Source organism: Hippoglossus stenolepis, chromosome 11 (assembly GCF_022539355.2).
Source record: "Hippoglossus stenolepis isolate QCI-W04-F060 chromosome 11, HSTE1.2, whole genome shotgun sequence".
NCBI classification, from domain to species: Eukaryota; Metazoa; Chordata; class Actinopteri; order Pleuronectiformes; family Pleuronectidae; genus Hippoglossus; species Hippoglossus stenolepis.
The window spans coordinates 24,556,631-24,571,976 of record NC_061493.1 but is presented as its reverse complement, the minus strand read 5'-3'; the positions used below and the strand labels follow the sequence as shown (position 1 = coordinate 24,571,976).

General features: G+C 45.4%; 1 protein-coding gene across 22 annotated transcripts in view; it reads right to left on the bottom strand.

The window, feature by feature from the left end:
* The window catches only part of dlg1b (discs large MAGUK scaffold protein 1b), a 66,777-nt gene that overhangs the window by 13,562 nt on the left and 37,869 nt on the right, over positions 1-15,346 (bottom strand). For 11 of the 22 annotated variants that reach the window (XM_035170009.2, XM_035170010.2, XM_035170014.2 and 8 more), the window contains 13 exons: positions 11,302-11,397; positions 10,636-10,689; positions 10,300-10,350; positions 9,167-9,291; positions 7,787-7,956; positions 7,556-7,692; positions 6,823-6,967; positions 4,512-4,641; positions 3,427-3,583; positions 3,240-3,342; positions 2,755-2,869; positions 2,019-2,195; positions 1,703-1,769 (listed from right to left, as the gene is read on the bottom strand). In XM_035170009.2, the coding sequence (XP_035025900.1) occupies positions 1,703-1,769; positions 2,019-2,195; positions 2,755-2,869; positions 3,240-3,342; positions 3,427-3,583; positions 4,512-4,641; positions 6,823-6,967; positions 7,556-7,692; positions 7,787-7,956; positions 9,167-9,291; positions 10,300-10,350; positions 10,636-10,689; positions 11,302-11,397 (1,527 nt within the window). Of the gene's footprint in view, positions 1-1,702; positions 1,770-2,018; positions 2,196-2,754; positions 2,870-3,239; positions 3,343-3,426; positions 3,584-4,511; positions 4,642-6,822; positions 6,968-7,555; positions 7,693-7,786; positions 7,957-9,166; positions 9,292-10,299; positions 10,351-10,635; positions 10,690-10,864; positions 11,266-11,301; positions 11,398-14,684; positions 15,177-15,346 lie in introns of those variants that run through there. The other 11 variants (XM_035170013.2, XM_035170020.2, XM_035170027.2 and 8 more) reach the window with 4 other exon arrangements.

Genomic DNA, 15,346 nt, shown 5'->3' with positions numbered 1-15,346 from the left:
CCAGCGAAATTAAAGACAACAAAACCTCCATCACAAAACTGATTTCAAATTTTTTTAACTCTGCAGGTTATTTGATTAAAGATCAAATCAAATCTCTTTCAACGAATCTCAATATATTTTAGTTTACGAACTAACGTTTAGGCCACATTTCTGATTCCTTTGTTAAACTCTTGGTTCATTACAATATAAAATAAAACCTGAGGTTCCTCATATGAACATTGTTCCTCTTAACGTCGACTGAAGCCACAGAATCAGACGGAAGCAGCTACAACAGAACGTTGACACAGACCGAACTGAAAGTCCCTGTCGCTGCTGATTGAGAGTTCGAATGTTACGCAGTGACAGTGAAGGCAGCAGTCGTTAAACAGGAAGCAGGAGGAGAGAACGAGAACATGCAGGCGACATGCAGGCTACAAGAGAAGCTAGTTTCAGATCAGCTGGTTCTGATCCGACACAACCGGCAGGAATCAAACACCAAACCCTGCCAGAGCGGAGGATGGTCACATGATCGCTGCTCATTAAAAGCTCCAGCAAATAAACCTGTGAAGCATCTGGATTCATTCACCTCACGCTGATGTTTTCACTGAGCAGTCGAGTAAATTATTAATTATTAAACAATTCAGTCAGAAATTTAACTTGAATATTTGATTCACTCAGTCCAGATCAATGATTATTATTATAATATTAAGGAGTCGTGTTCATGTCCGAGTCGCTCGGTTGGAGAACCTGAGCTGATGCTTCACTCGCCAGTAGGGGGCAGAGCCTGTGCTCATCTCATGAAGAAGTGAAGTGACCTGCACCTTCAGGAGGAACAGCAGGAGTCCAGAGTCTCCTACACCTCCACACACCGTGCACGTCGTCATGTGACACACCGTGCACGTCGTCATGTGACACACCGTGCACGTCGTCATGTGACACACCGTGCACGTCGTCATGTGACACACCGTGCACGTCGTCATGTGACACACCGTGCACGTCGTCATGTGACACACCGTGCACGTCGTCATGTGACACCGTGACGTCGCCATGTGATACACCGCGTCGTCATTGACACACCGGCACGTCGTCATGTGATACACCGTGCACGTCGTCCTAATTCAAGTATTGACTAGTGCTGCTTTAGGTCATTTCTCTGAATTCCTCAGGAATCTAAACATGCTTTACTCGGCCGTTAACCAGCAGGAGAGAGAGAGGCGGGATGAGAGGGGTGAGTGGTGGGGGGAAGGAGGAGAGGGAGGGTCTCTGAGCAGCCACTAGGGGGCAGCAGACAGTCAAACATCAATGTCAAGCGTTCCTCTCTGTATGGGGGACTGGGGGAGTTGTCATGCATGTTTTTTCCCCCCCACACCCCCTGGGTTCAGACTGATGTTAGAGGGCAGGTTTGGCGGCGCTGGGCGAGGCGTTCAGGCGACGCCTGTTAAAGTGGCACGCGGTGTAAAAGGTGCTGGGGGGAGGAGGGGGTTGCGCTGCTGCGGTTTGCTGGGACGTTGGCGTGATGAAGAGAACACGTCTCAGAGGTCGACGACAACATGCTGTTAACTGGTCAGCTGCTTTTTAACATTAGTCAAACACGCTGATTAGTAGGTGGAGATCAGGTGGCAGCGGCTCGAACACAGGTCACATCACAGTCTGACAAACAGGAAGTTCAAACTAAAACATCAGGTGATCGACAGTGAACGTCCGTCACTGGCCTCACACTCACCCCTCGCTCTCGAGACTTGGCGTTGAACTTCACCGTCTTTAGTCTCGCTCGCTCCTTCTTCTCAACGCTGTGGGCGGACAGGAGAAAAGGTCAAAGGTCAGCAGAGGTCACCAGGTTGGTTCCATCACAGAACTTCGCTGCAGCTCGACACAGAACCAACCGAGCTCGAGTTCATCCGTCATTCTCTTCCTGAACTTTAGAAAGAAATTCTGTACACGTAGAAAACTGTTCACTCAGCCAGTGGACCAGGACTCGTTCACACCTCGTTTGGGTTATACAATATATACTACTAATAACAATAATAATGTGAACTGACCGTCTTTTGCTGGGGATGACCCCCACCTCCTCCACCTCCCCCTGTGCCGTCAGCTGTCTGGCCTGCCACCACTCGTCGTCGGAGGCGTTGACCACGTGAAGGATGTCTCCAAACTTAAAGTTGAGTCCCTGACTGGGCAGACCGGAGTCTCTGGTCTTATCGTAGTCAAACAGAGCTCTGCAGCACAAACACGTTTTTATCAATGATCGTCACAAACTATAAAACAAACCACAGCTCTGAGGATAAGACGCTCAGACGACCATCAGGTAAAATCTACTTCTGTTGTGCTGTTGGATTCTTCATTAAAATCTTGAGCAAACTTAATGAAAACATCGAATTAAAATAGAACGTAATTAGTAATAAGTTAAGTATCTTGTTGACATATGGAGCTCAGTGAAAAATCTTTAATTAAATGAATTTTCATTCAGAATATTTGATATAATTCAATCAAACTTTATGTCATCAATATATTCGTTGATTTGTCAGCAAATATCTTCCCATTTACCTTCCTGGAGCTCACCTGTGTCGACACTGATGGTAAAATCAACAATGAACCTTTAACCTGTCGCATTTTAATTGTTCTGTCTGCGACTGTCATGTAAAACAATAATGATAATAATAAGAAAAATTATGAAAATTATAATGATAATGATGTTGGTGTCACTTCCACACACTGATGTGAGCGATGGGATCAGTCAGGATTTGTTAGCGTCAGTTACAGGAGCGTAGATCTCACCTGACGTACAGCGACCTCTTCTGACTTGTCCGCAAAGATCCAGATCCAGAACTGATGCTGCTGTTCATCATCTGCTCCCGCAGGTCGTGGATCTTTGCCTCAAAGCGACTGTACTCTGAACAAGGAGGAAACTTACTGCTCATCCACAAAACTCTTCAACATTTAGCTGAATAATTACTCATTAATCATCTTCATATCATTTTAGAACCAGATCGATTTCAGTGGAAGACTCCTTTAACAGCGAGGCGTCTTCATGAAGCGACAGACACATGAGACATAAGAAGCTTTCAGGACGTCTGGTGTTTGTGGTTTTAATCATGGCCGTGTTTTTAACGATCAGTGAATCATTAATGAAAGATTCCATTTGAATGAATCATTGATAACTTCAACCTGAACTTGATCATCAGGGTCCACACTTGACTCTTCTCTACTTGTTGTACCATGTAGAGTGTATAACGTGTATTTATACTGCGAGTGGGTCTCACCCTCTGGTCTGTAGTGGGCAATGATGGTCACCGTCTGTCCTGCGTTCTTCAGGGCGGCGGCGGCCTGTTCGTGGGTGGCGTTACGGAGGTCCACTCCGTTCACCTGGAAGCAGCATATATACCATATAACAGATATATGTATATAGTACATATATATATATATATATGTGTGTGTGAGTGGACGTACTGAGACAAGTCTGTCTCCCTTCCTCAGCTCTCCACAGAGGTCGGCTGGTCCCCCTGCGAGGATGAAGGAGATGAAGATCCCCTCTCCATCCTCCCCGCCCACGATGTTGAAGCCCAGGCCCGTCGCTCCGCGGTGCAGCACCACCTTCCTTGGCTCCCTGTTGGACCACAGCAGCTGTCAATCATCTGACCGCTCTGAATACACACTGTTTACAGATTCTAAACATGATGAGTGAACAGAACTGACACCAGGTCAGATTACTGCCGTGACGACATCATCTTCATTATCAGATATGAAACAACACATCTATGGGGGGGTGCGTGTGCATGTGTGTGTGTGTGTGTGTGTGTGCGTGTGTGTGTGTGTGTCTGAATTTGAATATTTCAGATTCTCTTCACAGTAAATTAATCAAACACATTATTTCTGCAATAAAAGAACAAACCTGGAACAATAATCTTATAGTATCTTTTATTACAGTATTATAAGTGAATACTGTGATTTACACAGCGTGGTGAGTTCAGTTGTTGACTTTGTCTGGTTTAATTAACATGAAATAATTTAAATCAATCTGACACAGTGATCGTCCAGGAAGTCAACAGCTATATACAAATTCAATTTAAGAGATTTTAATTCCACTTAAATTTCAATTTAAGACGAAGCGCTTGATGAAATTAATTAAATATTACATGTTAGTTTATATATTTTATGTGTTCATGTAAATGATGGTTGTAAAAACATCCTTGAAGCAGTAAACAGAAAGTAAAAACTTATAATTAATGAAAGATGAATTAATTAATAAATAGATACAAAATTAATGAATAAAGATGAATACAAAATTACAGGTTCGACCACACACCAGTTGTTTATTTCATTGGTTGTGTCTTATTCAAATTAGCTAAGACTTATTTTTCATATTTCAACTTTTACTTGGTGATTTAATTTACAGTTATAACAGTTTTACTGTTAAAATATCTGGTTATTGAATTAAATTTAAACACAACCTTTAATTTTCAAATCTACATGAAAAAAAGCAGGAGGTATTTTGTTATCAGTCAGAAGATTTACAGCCGGAGCAGAGATCTCACCGTGTGACATCGTCGTCTCCCAGCATGCTCTTTGGGGTCGGGGAGTAGCGTCCAGAGGACGCCGGTGGGGGCAGGGCCTGACCGAGGAAGTTGGGGGGGCTGATATGGTTGTCCATGTGCTGCGAGTACGCTGAAACACACAAAGACGACGAGTCGGGTCAGAGCTTCAGGAGCTGAAAACACACTTCAGAGTTTCTCACCTATCAGGCTACTGTTACCACCTGATTGGACGAGGCGCCGCTGAGGAGGTCGTAAACTAAACCACCGACTGAGAACTCGTCTGAGAACTCATTTGACCTGTTTATGTTTGTTTATATCAGACTTGGGCTGATGAGGTCGAATATGATGCAGATGCAAAATGACACATGTTCCTGTTGTTGTGAACGAGTCGGACCCGACAACCTGCTGCTGCTGCTTCACAAACACCAACTACACAACATGTACACACACTGTTTTACAGACTCATGTGTGAAAACAGTTTGTTTCTCTGATTTATAAAATCAATCACAGTGTATTTAACTGAACAACTCTGTCATTTGTATCTTCTGTTCTGTGTCTGTAAAATCTGAGGTGGTTGATGTGAACTGTCCCCGTTAAATAAACTAATGAATAAATAGAAAATATGTTATAATATCACAAACCACAGTAAAGAATCTGTTGAAGCACATTTTATCATCGGCCTAATGTTCGCTCCTGATCAGAAGTAGAAAGAAAAACACTGAAAAGTCCTTGAGATAATGAATATTATGGTTTTGCGCGACACAAATTGACGCCAGGAAGCGGTTGTGTTTTCAGAGGTTCATGAACGCAGCTCGACGACCGGAGAATTCAAAACAGGAAACTCCACCATGACAGATAATCTGATCTCATCTCTCAGGATCTGATCTGTGTAATTGGTGATGGGAACGCCGGCCATCTAGTCTGTCTGTGTGTCCCTGCGGCTGCTGTGGTGGAGTCAGAGTGAACTCAACAGAATTATTTCTCTTTCGTCAGATCTGGTTCAGATCTTTGACTCCTCCCCCGTACTGCAGCGCCGCCCATTAGCTACAGCGACAGCAGCTGAAGCTTGTGATGCAGCTCAGCGCTCGCTGATTGGATTTGCAGCTCGTCCTTCACGCGTCTCAACCTCCACATAAGCATTGGTGGTGGCGGGGGAGAGAAGAGGAGGGGTCTGTGGTATCATGCAGGGATTGAAGCTGGGTGGCGGAAGGGTCTGTGACAACATGGCGTCTGAGGGGATCGATGGCTGACATCTTCGCGGTGGCGTGGTGAAGACTAAATCGTCACACCAACATGGCTGCTACAGGACGTCTCCGCTATACAAATAAAATTAAATTGAGAATTGTTTCCGATCAGTTTAACCTACGAGGAACATCGAGGGTCAATGTGCCGTCATATTGTCTCTGATCGTTTCCTGGACGACGCTCCTCCTCATTGGTCCAGGTCCAGGTCGTCCGTCAGCAGCTCCACGCTAAGCTTCAACAGGGGACTCGTTGGGAACAGATCCAGAGTTTGTCCTCATATATACATATATACCTTTAAGACTGAGTTCGTCATCTAAGTGCTTCTCCCTTAAGAGCCAGATGAGACGTTTGCACGTTTGATATGATGTTTTATATGATGTCAGACGATCTAAGCAACAGGAGCGATATTAGAGCAGATTACAGAGCAGATGAACACAAGAAACTAGAATGAAGAGACGTCTTTGAGGAGCAGGAAGAAGAGCAGGGGAGCAGGATCTCTGCCAGTTTGCTAGATGTATGTTTTGTTTTATAAATGTCAATATTAAATATTTTAATTTCACGTCTCTATCTGCTTCAGAAGCTGAGAAAATGAGGTTTTTGTAAACGTTGTTACTGTGAGCTCAGGTTTTAGAGGGAGTTTTGTTCAGCAGCTTCGATCTGAATGGGTTAAACTAATCCTCAGTTTGTCTGGTGACTGTAGAGACTAAAGATTGAACTTTATTTCACAGTTCTGTTTCCTTCAAATTCGCTGAACGTTTCCTGTAAAGAATCATGTTGTTTGTTTCTAATTATAAGAAAAATAGAGTCAAAATTCGGAGACAGTTATTTTGACTGAATCCAGTTGGTTGTGTTGAGTTTATTATGGATTTACATGTATTATTCATTCTGAATTCTCTTTGTGTAGCGCCCTGTATTATGAAGACCTGTGTTCACCTGTCGCAGGTGTAACCACAACGTTTTATCCTCATCAGCAAAAGGTGTCGTAGCCGGAGGAAACAAGGTGAAACCCACAGAAACCCAGTTCCTGGTTCGTTACGTGGGGGAGGAAAAGGGAAGTGGTCACTCACAGTTGGTGAGGTCGGGCGGGGCGAAGCTGTCGTTCATGAAGACACTGTTGGGTTTAGCCACTTTCAAGTAGACCACGTCAGGAGTGTTTTTCAAGGCAGTGACGGCGTGTTCGTGGCTCACCTCCTCCAGGCAAGCGCTGTTCACCTGAAAGAAGGCGACAGTCAACACAAAATATAATATAAAACAAATCTCACAGTAAAGGAAACTCATCAACAGCTACAGCTTCACTGTGATGTATATTATCCATTCGGAAATAAATGTAAATACTTTTCTCACATTAAATGAATCACTAATGAAATTTAGTTTTTTTTATTAAACAATCTTCTTAAGCTGCTGTATTTTAATGAACGACTATTTGTTAGATAGAATTTCCGTCCTGCGGTAGTTTGTCTTCACCAGCCAGTTCTTTCACAGTCTCATGACGTCACTGTGACCTTTGACCTCGAACCTAATCAATTAATCTGTGAGTTTAAATAAACATTTGAAACTCATTTGAAGGAATTCCCTCTGGGTGTTCGTGAGATATCTTGTTCACAAGAATAAGACGGATGGACAACCTGAAAAGGTAACGCCTCCTGCCACTGGGTGTCGCTGGTGTGGAGATAAGAGAGCTCCGGATGAACTCTGCTCATAAACAAACATCTTAAAAGTCTTGTGACTGAATCTTAAAGGTTTTTTCTGTCGCTGGTTGAACATTGTGGATAAAACCTGTGAGGATGTGAGAGTCCTTACAGCCAGTAGTTTGTCTCCGATCTGCAGCCGCCCGTCTTTATGTGCGGCTCCACCTTCGATGATCTTGGTGACGTAGATGCTGTTGTCGCCCGGGATGTGCTGGTTCCCCACTCCGCCTGCTATGCTGAAGCCGAGACCTGCAACACGCCAGGACCAGGTGGACAGGGAGTGAGGGGATGGACTCGTCTGACTGAGAATTTAAAGTGATCCTCACGCTGCAGCGTCTGTTACCTTTGGGTCCTTTCACCAGTTTGAGCTCCATCACCTTCTCAGAGACAGGTTTCCTCCGGCGGACGTAGAGTCGGACCAGAGAACCAGCCTCCTTCAGGGCCTCCACTGCTCGGCTGTGGGTCACGTCTCGAACATCCGCCTCGTTAACTCTCAGGATGACGTCATTAACCCTGAAACACACACACCGCCCGCTGTCAATCACCTCAGCGCCTGATACAAACCTCAGTCACTGAAAGTCCAGTTTCAGTGTTTCTGCAGGTTTCAAGTTGAGCTACTGTAAAACACATGGCTGCCTCCGTAGAGAGGACCCGCTCCTGGTGTATATATAAAGTATGTAAATACAAAGTATTTATATATAAAGTACTTAAATATAAAGGATGTAAATATAAAGTATTTAAATATAAAGGATGTAAATATAAAGGGCTGATTCGAGGGTAAAGAAAACAACAAGTCGTAGAATTTGAATGAAACACCATATAGTCAAGTCCTCCGTCTTCTACCTCTTCATGTCGTGATGACGTCACATTGTGTTACGAGCGGTGAAAAACATGAAGCGCTCCGTGGAGCCAGAGTCGGGACAGGAGCAGAGAAAAATGCTCACTGTCTTATTGCTTATTGAGAGAAATCTTTAGTCCATGTTTCTATATTTAGAAATCTTAAGGACTAGTATGTTTTATGTGTTTACTGATGCAAAACACATACGATTTTTGATTTTAAATTTCTTCAACAGTTTGAGAACTTGAATCGATTATCGTGGTTTATTGACAGAACCTTTCTACTGAGGTTGTACAGATTTTATAGACATTTGAAGAGTCTCCAGGAAACGACACCACAGGAAGTAAGTGTGAACACTGGAGGAACAAGTAAGACTCATTCTCACTTTTCTTGCTCTGTCTGATATTCCATGTTTCTGTCTCAGACTCTCGACCTGAACTTTCAGACGGACACATGAGCTTCACTTTTAAAGCAACCTGAGAGTCCACAGCCCCCCCACCAACCACCTCCACCTGGGTCAGGTGTGTCAGACTCCAGCCGCTGCATTATGGATGAACCAGTGAAAGGCAACGTGACACAGCAGGGGTTTCGGGGTAATAGACACCAGCTTCTAACGTCGGACTCAACACGTGTCATCAACTCTTCTGCGGAGTCGCCTGATGAATCTGAGACCAGTGTCTCCAGACGTTTGTCCCTGAGTTTGGTCTCCACCGGCTCCTCTTCAGCGGCTACATGCTGCGCCATGTTCACCGGCTGCTCTCTGGCCGAGTCTGTAGGTGTTGGCTCGTGGACAGAAGCTTCTTCTTCTATACACTCACTTTATACACATTCACTGATGGGCTTTGTATAAGCTGAAACGCAATGTGTGTGTGTGTGTTTTCTCACCTGAGCCGTCCATCCTGGGCGGCGGCTCCTCCAGGTATGACTTTGGTGATGAAGATGCTGGGGTCTTCACCGATGTGGGGGTTGTCTGTGCCGCCAGCGATGCTAAAGCCCAGCCCCGAGTTTCCCTGGAAACCACAGACGCTTGTGGTTAAAAACATGTTAACGCTCAAACTAAATTAAACCAAAACAAATGTCATAGTTCAGATAACTTATGGATTTAAGAAATATTTAGTTAATGTTTCTGTATTTAGAAATCTTTAGGATCAATATGTTTTATGTTTAAATTTATTATATTTTTTAATTTCTAACATTTTTAATTTTCAGTGGTTTACTGACTTGCAGAACATTTGAGCTGAGGTTGTACAGATTTGAGAGAAATTACAAACAAAATAACAAAATGTAAAAATATCAATGTAGACACTGGAGGTTTCTACTGCAGAGGGTTAACTCAGAATTAAAATATTTTACTTGTTTTAGAAACCTGATCTTAAACCTAACAACCACTACTTATCGAATTTGACATTGTTTTTATATTTCAATATATTATGAATTGTTCTTATGGTTCAAATTTTGTATATAACCATATTCTACTGATCTTAATCTACTCAAACCATCCACATGAAATATTAGATTTTATTAATTAAGTCTTTTGTCCTGCAAGACTCAGCTGCCAGAGACGGTTTTTATTTACACCTGAAGCAGAAAAAACTCAGGATTAAAACACAGCTGTGTAACACACACACACACACACACACACACACACACACACACACACACACACACACACACACACACACACACACACACACACACACACACACACACACACACACACACACACACACACACACACACACACACACACACCCTGTAGGTTTTGTAAAGACCACAGTTGGTCCTCAGAGTTTAAAAGTGCCAAAGTGAAAGTCCGTAAAAGTCTTGTGTCAAAGTCAAATTAACAGTGTGAGCTGCCAGGAGTCGCTCATTTCTATGTGCGAGGCGAAGCTCTGAGTTATGGACTGCGGCTCGTTTATGAGGCTCGTAAAGACGCGTTAGAGTTACAGTGGGTCCATCCTCTAACAACATGGCCGTGATTCACAGAGAAATAAAAGGACGGCTGCTTGTCGCCTTACCCTCTCCAGCGTGATCTCCTCGTACTCATAATCGGCCTCCGTCCCGTTCACCTGCACACACACGAGATTTATCAGTCAATTACCAGACAGGACACTTTGATAAATCCACAGGGGGTTCATCTCCCCAGCCATCAGCAGAGTGAAGACAGTCGCAGTGAGGATACCGCGTCTTTAACCTTCACAAGATATTTAAAATCCACGTTCATTGTTGGACACATATGAACCAACGTGAGTATAACTGGCGACAGGGATTCTGCAGAGATCAACGGAATTAAAAACATGTCAAATGTAATTCAACACCTGATTCTTAATGTCAGGTGATCATGCTGAACTCACGTATGGAGGCGTGTCCAGGCTGTCCGTGTTCACCACCACAGGCGGAGGATTGGCCTGAGGAGAGAAGAGACATCACAGCGTCACAAAACATCTTCACTCTATAAACCCCCCCCATCAACATCCATGCACAAACCCTGAGCTCCACCCACACACACTGAACGCAGGCTGTCCGCTGTGCAGCGCCAACAACACACTCGCTCTCCTCATGATGCTACAGACTTGTACGTACGTGGTGGCATTTCACACTGCAGAAGATGCAGTGCTGAAGCATGAAGCCTAAGATCAACTCAAACAAATCCTGCAGGATGGAGAGACTGCTCCGTCACTTCTTCTTCTTCTAGAACCTCCTAAAATCAATCACTCCCTCGCTCACTCCCTCGCTCGGGTTCTGTCTGCCTCGGTTGCTCGCTCACTCTCTGCCCGGGAGGAGCCAGATGGGCTCTCAAAAGTCAAATGGGGGAAGTGTGGCATTTCTCCCGCTGTTTCTATCTGTAATCTGCTCACTTCATCAGAGGCACAGCTGGACAGTAGACACGGAGCTGAACTCTACGCAGCCACGGCGGCGGCAGAAAGACGAGCAGCCAAATACAAGAAGAGATAAATCTACAGATGGAGGGAGCACAGAGAAAGACAAGTGGAGGGAAATAAAAGAGAAAACAAAAAAACCTGTGACGTCGGAGGGATGATGGTGGTCTCGGCTGGGATTGGCGAGATTGGGATCACAGGGATTATGGAGGAGGAAGGCGGGGCGGCCTCGGCCTGCTGAACAATAGCATGGTGAGGGGTCAAAGGTTAAACAAACACAGTGCAGCACAGATGAACAGCAGGAGGAGGAGGATGCATGTGGATGCTGACCGACAGGCGCTCGCTGTGACCCGACTCGTGTCTGCTTGTTGTGATCATGCTGAGGTGCCAGCTGGGCGGAGCTTGACCGCAGAGAGTCAGAGAGGTCGGCCAATCGCAGAACAACGTTTTGTGATTGACAGATTATCTGACACTTTCAGACAATGCTGATGTGACAAAGTCTGCACATCTGCTGCTCTAAGAAGATTAAAGCCATACCATTTGACCTGAGTGTGTGTGGGAGAGAGAGAGAGAGAGAGAGAGAGAGAGAGAGAGAGAGAGTGTGTGTGTGTGTGTGTGTGTGTGTGTGTGTGTTAAATCCTCAGTCCCTCGGTACAGTCTCAGCAGGGGGTGGTGGGGGGATGTCCTTTTTCTGATTATTTAAAAAGCAGATATTTCAGTATTAACTCGGAGCAGCACTGACATCAGACAGAGGGTCAAAGGTCACGTTCACTATTGCCCCAGCAACATGTTAGTGTGGCAGGTAGTTTATCCTGAGGGAGGTTAGTGAAATAAAAGGGTTCGTCCTCTGGAGAGCAGGACTGGGGTCAGGACCAAAGGTGGTGTTAAACTTTCCCAACATTCAAATTTTACAATATGGTCATGTGATCATAACCGGTCACATGACATCCTGATGAGACCAGGAGCAGTGGTGTAGACTAGTCACGAGGTTTAGCAGCTCGTCTGACACGCCCCCAAACAAATCAGGTAAAATTAGAGCGGAGGCCGATATTTCCTAAACACAGTGGAAGCGGTTGACCAATCACAACAGGGCAGGCCAATCAAAGCAGATCTGGCTTCATCAGGAGGCGGGTCTTAGAGACACAGGAGCTAAAACCAAGTGTTTGAGACAGAGGCTGAAAAGAAAAGTCTCAGGAGCTGATTTCACACATGAACTCTGTGAAACATGTTGTGTAGTCAGCGTTTGTGAAGCAGCAGCAGGTTGTCCGGGCCTTGGTAGAGGGCGGAGCCTGTAGAGCAGCAGGAGGCGGGACATGACGTATAAACTCTGCTGTGGAAAGATCAGTGTTGTTGTTTACAGCTCATCCACACGGCGCGGCCCTCATCACCAGAAGATCTGGAACCTCCTCGTGTTTCCAAGTTGACGTCTTCGTCTTCTACGTGTACGGCTCCTCTTCTTCATCCTGAGATGTTTGTGTTCTTCCAGTTTCACGTCCGTCACGTGTTAGAAACCTCATCAACACGTCCACTCGCTCACTGGGAAGCTTCCACACATTGTCCTGCTGTCTCCTCACATGGACTCACTCTGACATGTTACACACATTTTACTAGGAGGCTGCAGGAGAAGATCCAGAAAATGTCCAGAGACACTGACTCAGACATTTGTCCTCACAGACAGAACCTGCAGAACATGTGAGGAACACGTCAGGAACACGTCCTGGGGTCAGGATGAACAATCTGATGCAGTGATTAAGAAGAACAATATTCTTCTTTTACTGAAGTTTCCTTTTTAACATTTGCTTGTTTACTGGATATTCTAACTTCTTCATGTGGCTACATGTGGAACTGCTCTCAACCTGTAGATGAACACGCTTTCATTTAAAAAGGAACAACAACAAACAGCTGGAACCTTCTGCTCTATTTGTAAAACCTTTTAAAAACAGTAGAATTCTCACTTTTCATACGTGAAGTCTGTGTCGTTACTCACATCAAACTACATGAATAAAGAGGCGTGAGCGTGGGGCAGCCTTCAACACTGTGACCTCCGTTATGCAAGAGCAGGACCTCACCAAGCCGCTGGCAGGAAGTGCCGCTGTGTTTCGAAGAGGCTTAATAGTTTGTGCTGCAGCAGCAGAACCCGGAGCCCATGGAAAACAAACAGCCGCTAAAATTAGCCCCCGCACATTGACCGCATTGATCCTCCAGCCCTACATCTGGAGCCAGTGCTCAGAAAGCCGCTGGTAATGGGGCTTAATTGGTCCCAAAGAACACAAACGGGTTTGACAAACGTAGCAGCACACAGATGAGTTTGTTTTAATTTAACAACACGTGGGGGGTGCGAGTAACGGTCCAGTGAAGAGACCCGAGCTGACGAGCTCCAGAAGAAGGGATCAACAAAACAACTAATTAATCATCAACAATAATTCTGATCAACAGGTTTACTCAGTTATTATAATGTAAAATATAAATAAATGGGTTGTGACTAACTGACTTGTTTTATACAACACTGGACAACATGTATAATTTAAACATTAACTTCTTTTGAAGAATTGGAAAATATAGTTTGAGGTTTTAGTATTCATAATAAATTTGTCTATGTTATATTAAAGGATTTTGATTACACTTTAAACTAACTTAATGTCTTCTTTTCTTTATGTTTTCAGTATTTATATACAGACTTTTTCTTTATTTGTATCTGATGCAAACAGATTCTGATTGTTTCAGTGACTGATAAACCAAAATTTTTTTTAACATATGAATCTATAAATGAACTATGTAAGTGTGAAACAAAATCCAACTCCAAGCGTATAAAACAATTAGTTCAAGAAAAAAAACTACAAAATATGAATAAATAAGAAGCAGTGTTGAAAACTGATGAAATGACGGAGCAGAGACGAGCGTCTGCTTTTCAGCACATGGACTCGTCGTAGTAACTGAACCTGACTGACAGCAGAGGACACGGACACGCAGGGACACGCACGGACACGCAGGGACACGCACGGACGCACGGACACGCAGGACACGCACGGACACGCAGGGACGGGACACGGGGACCACCGCCGACGACACGCAGGACCGCGGACACGCAGGACACGCAGGGACACGCGGGCACGCAGGGACACGCACGGACACGCAGGGACACGCAGGGACACGCAGGGACACGCAGGGACACGCACGGACACGCAGGGACACGCAGGGACACACACAGACGCAGGGACACGCACGGACACGCAGGGACACGCAGGGACCACACAGACACGCAGGGACACGCACGGACACGCAGGGACACGCAGGGACACGCAGGGACAGACACAGAGGACACGCAGGGACACGCACATTTTCATCCTCTACATGTTCAACAGTTCAAACGACCCTCCGACCTTTAACCAAAACATTTGATGCTAACAGTGATATGATGCCAAAGTTTCAGCATAAACGTGACAAATGAATCATGTTTCATTACTTCAGACACCAAAGTCTCCCAGCTTCAAACAGCAGCATGTCACACGTTGATACTGAAGTACCTTGCTGAAGGCAAACGGCACCCAGGGAATCTCCGTCCTGTTGGCGGCATAGCTGCTGCTGATGACTTTGGCGGTACTCTTGGTTGGGCTTTTCTTCACGCTGTCCCGCAGGTTGAGGAATCGGCTACGTGCTCGGCAGGACGCTGGCACAGTGCAGGCGGTAAAAGTCGACAGGGACGCCTGGACCTGTGGAGGTTTGGGCTGATGCTGTTGCTGCTGTCGGTGGAGTTCGATGGCGTGCTGCCTCTGGAGCGGGTGCAGGTGGGCAATGGACTCCTGCAGGTTGATGTTGACCCGCGGCAGCTTCTTCTCTGCGCCGTTCATGGCCTTGGAGGCGAACTCCTGCCGGGGGTAGTGCGTGGTCATCTTCCCGGAGGAGGCTCCCGGCTGGAGGAGGAGGTTCAGTGATAAATGATGGATGCTTCAGATTTGGACGAGCTTGTTGCGTATCTGCAGCAGAGGCAATTGATCCAAACTCACTCGTGTTACTCGAGCTTCAGCGCCGCAGCACAATAACACTCCCACTTTCCTTTCTCGCTTAACCCCCCTCTTCAGCTGCTCTTTCTCTGTGACACCCTCCCTCTCATCTTCTCTCGTTCCCAGCCAATTAATCAGCTTCAATGAGCGTGGCACATGTCAGCACGAGGATGGGGGTGGGGGTG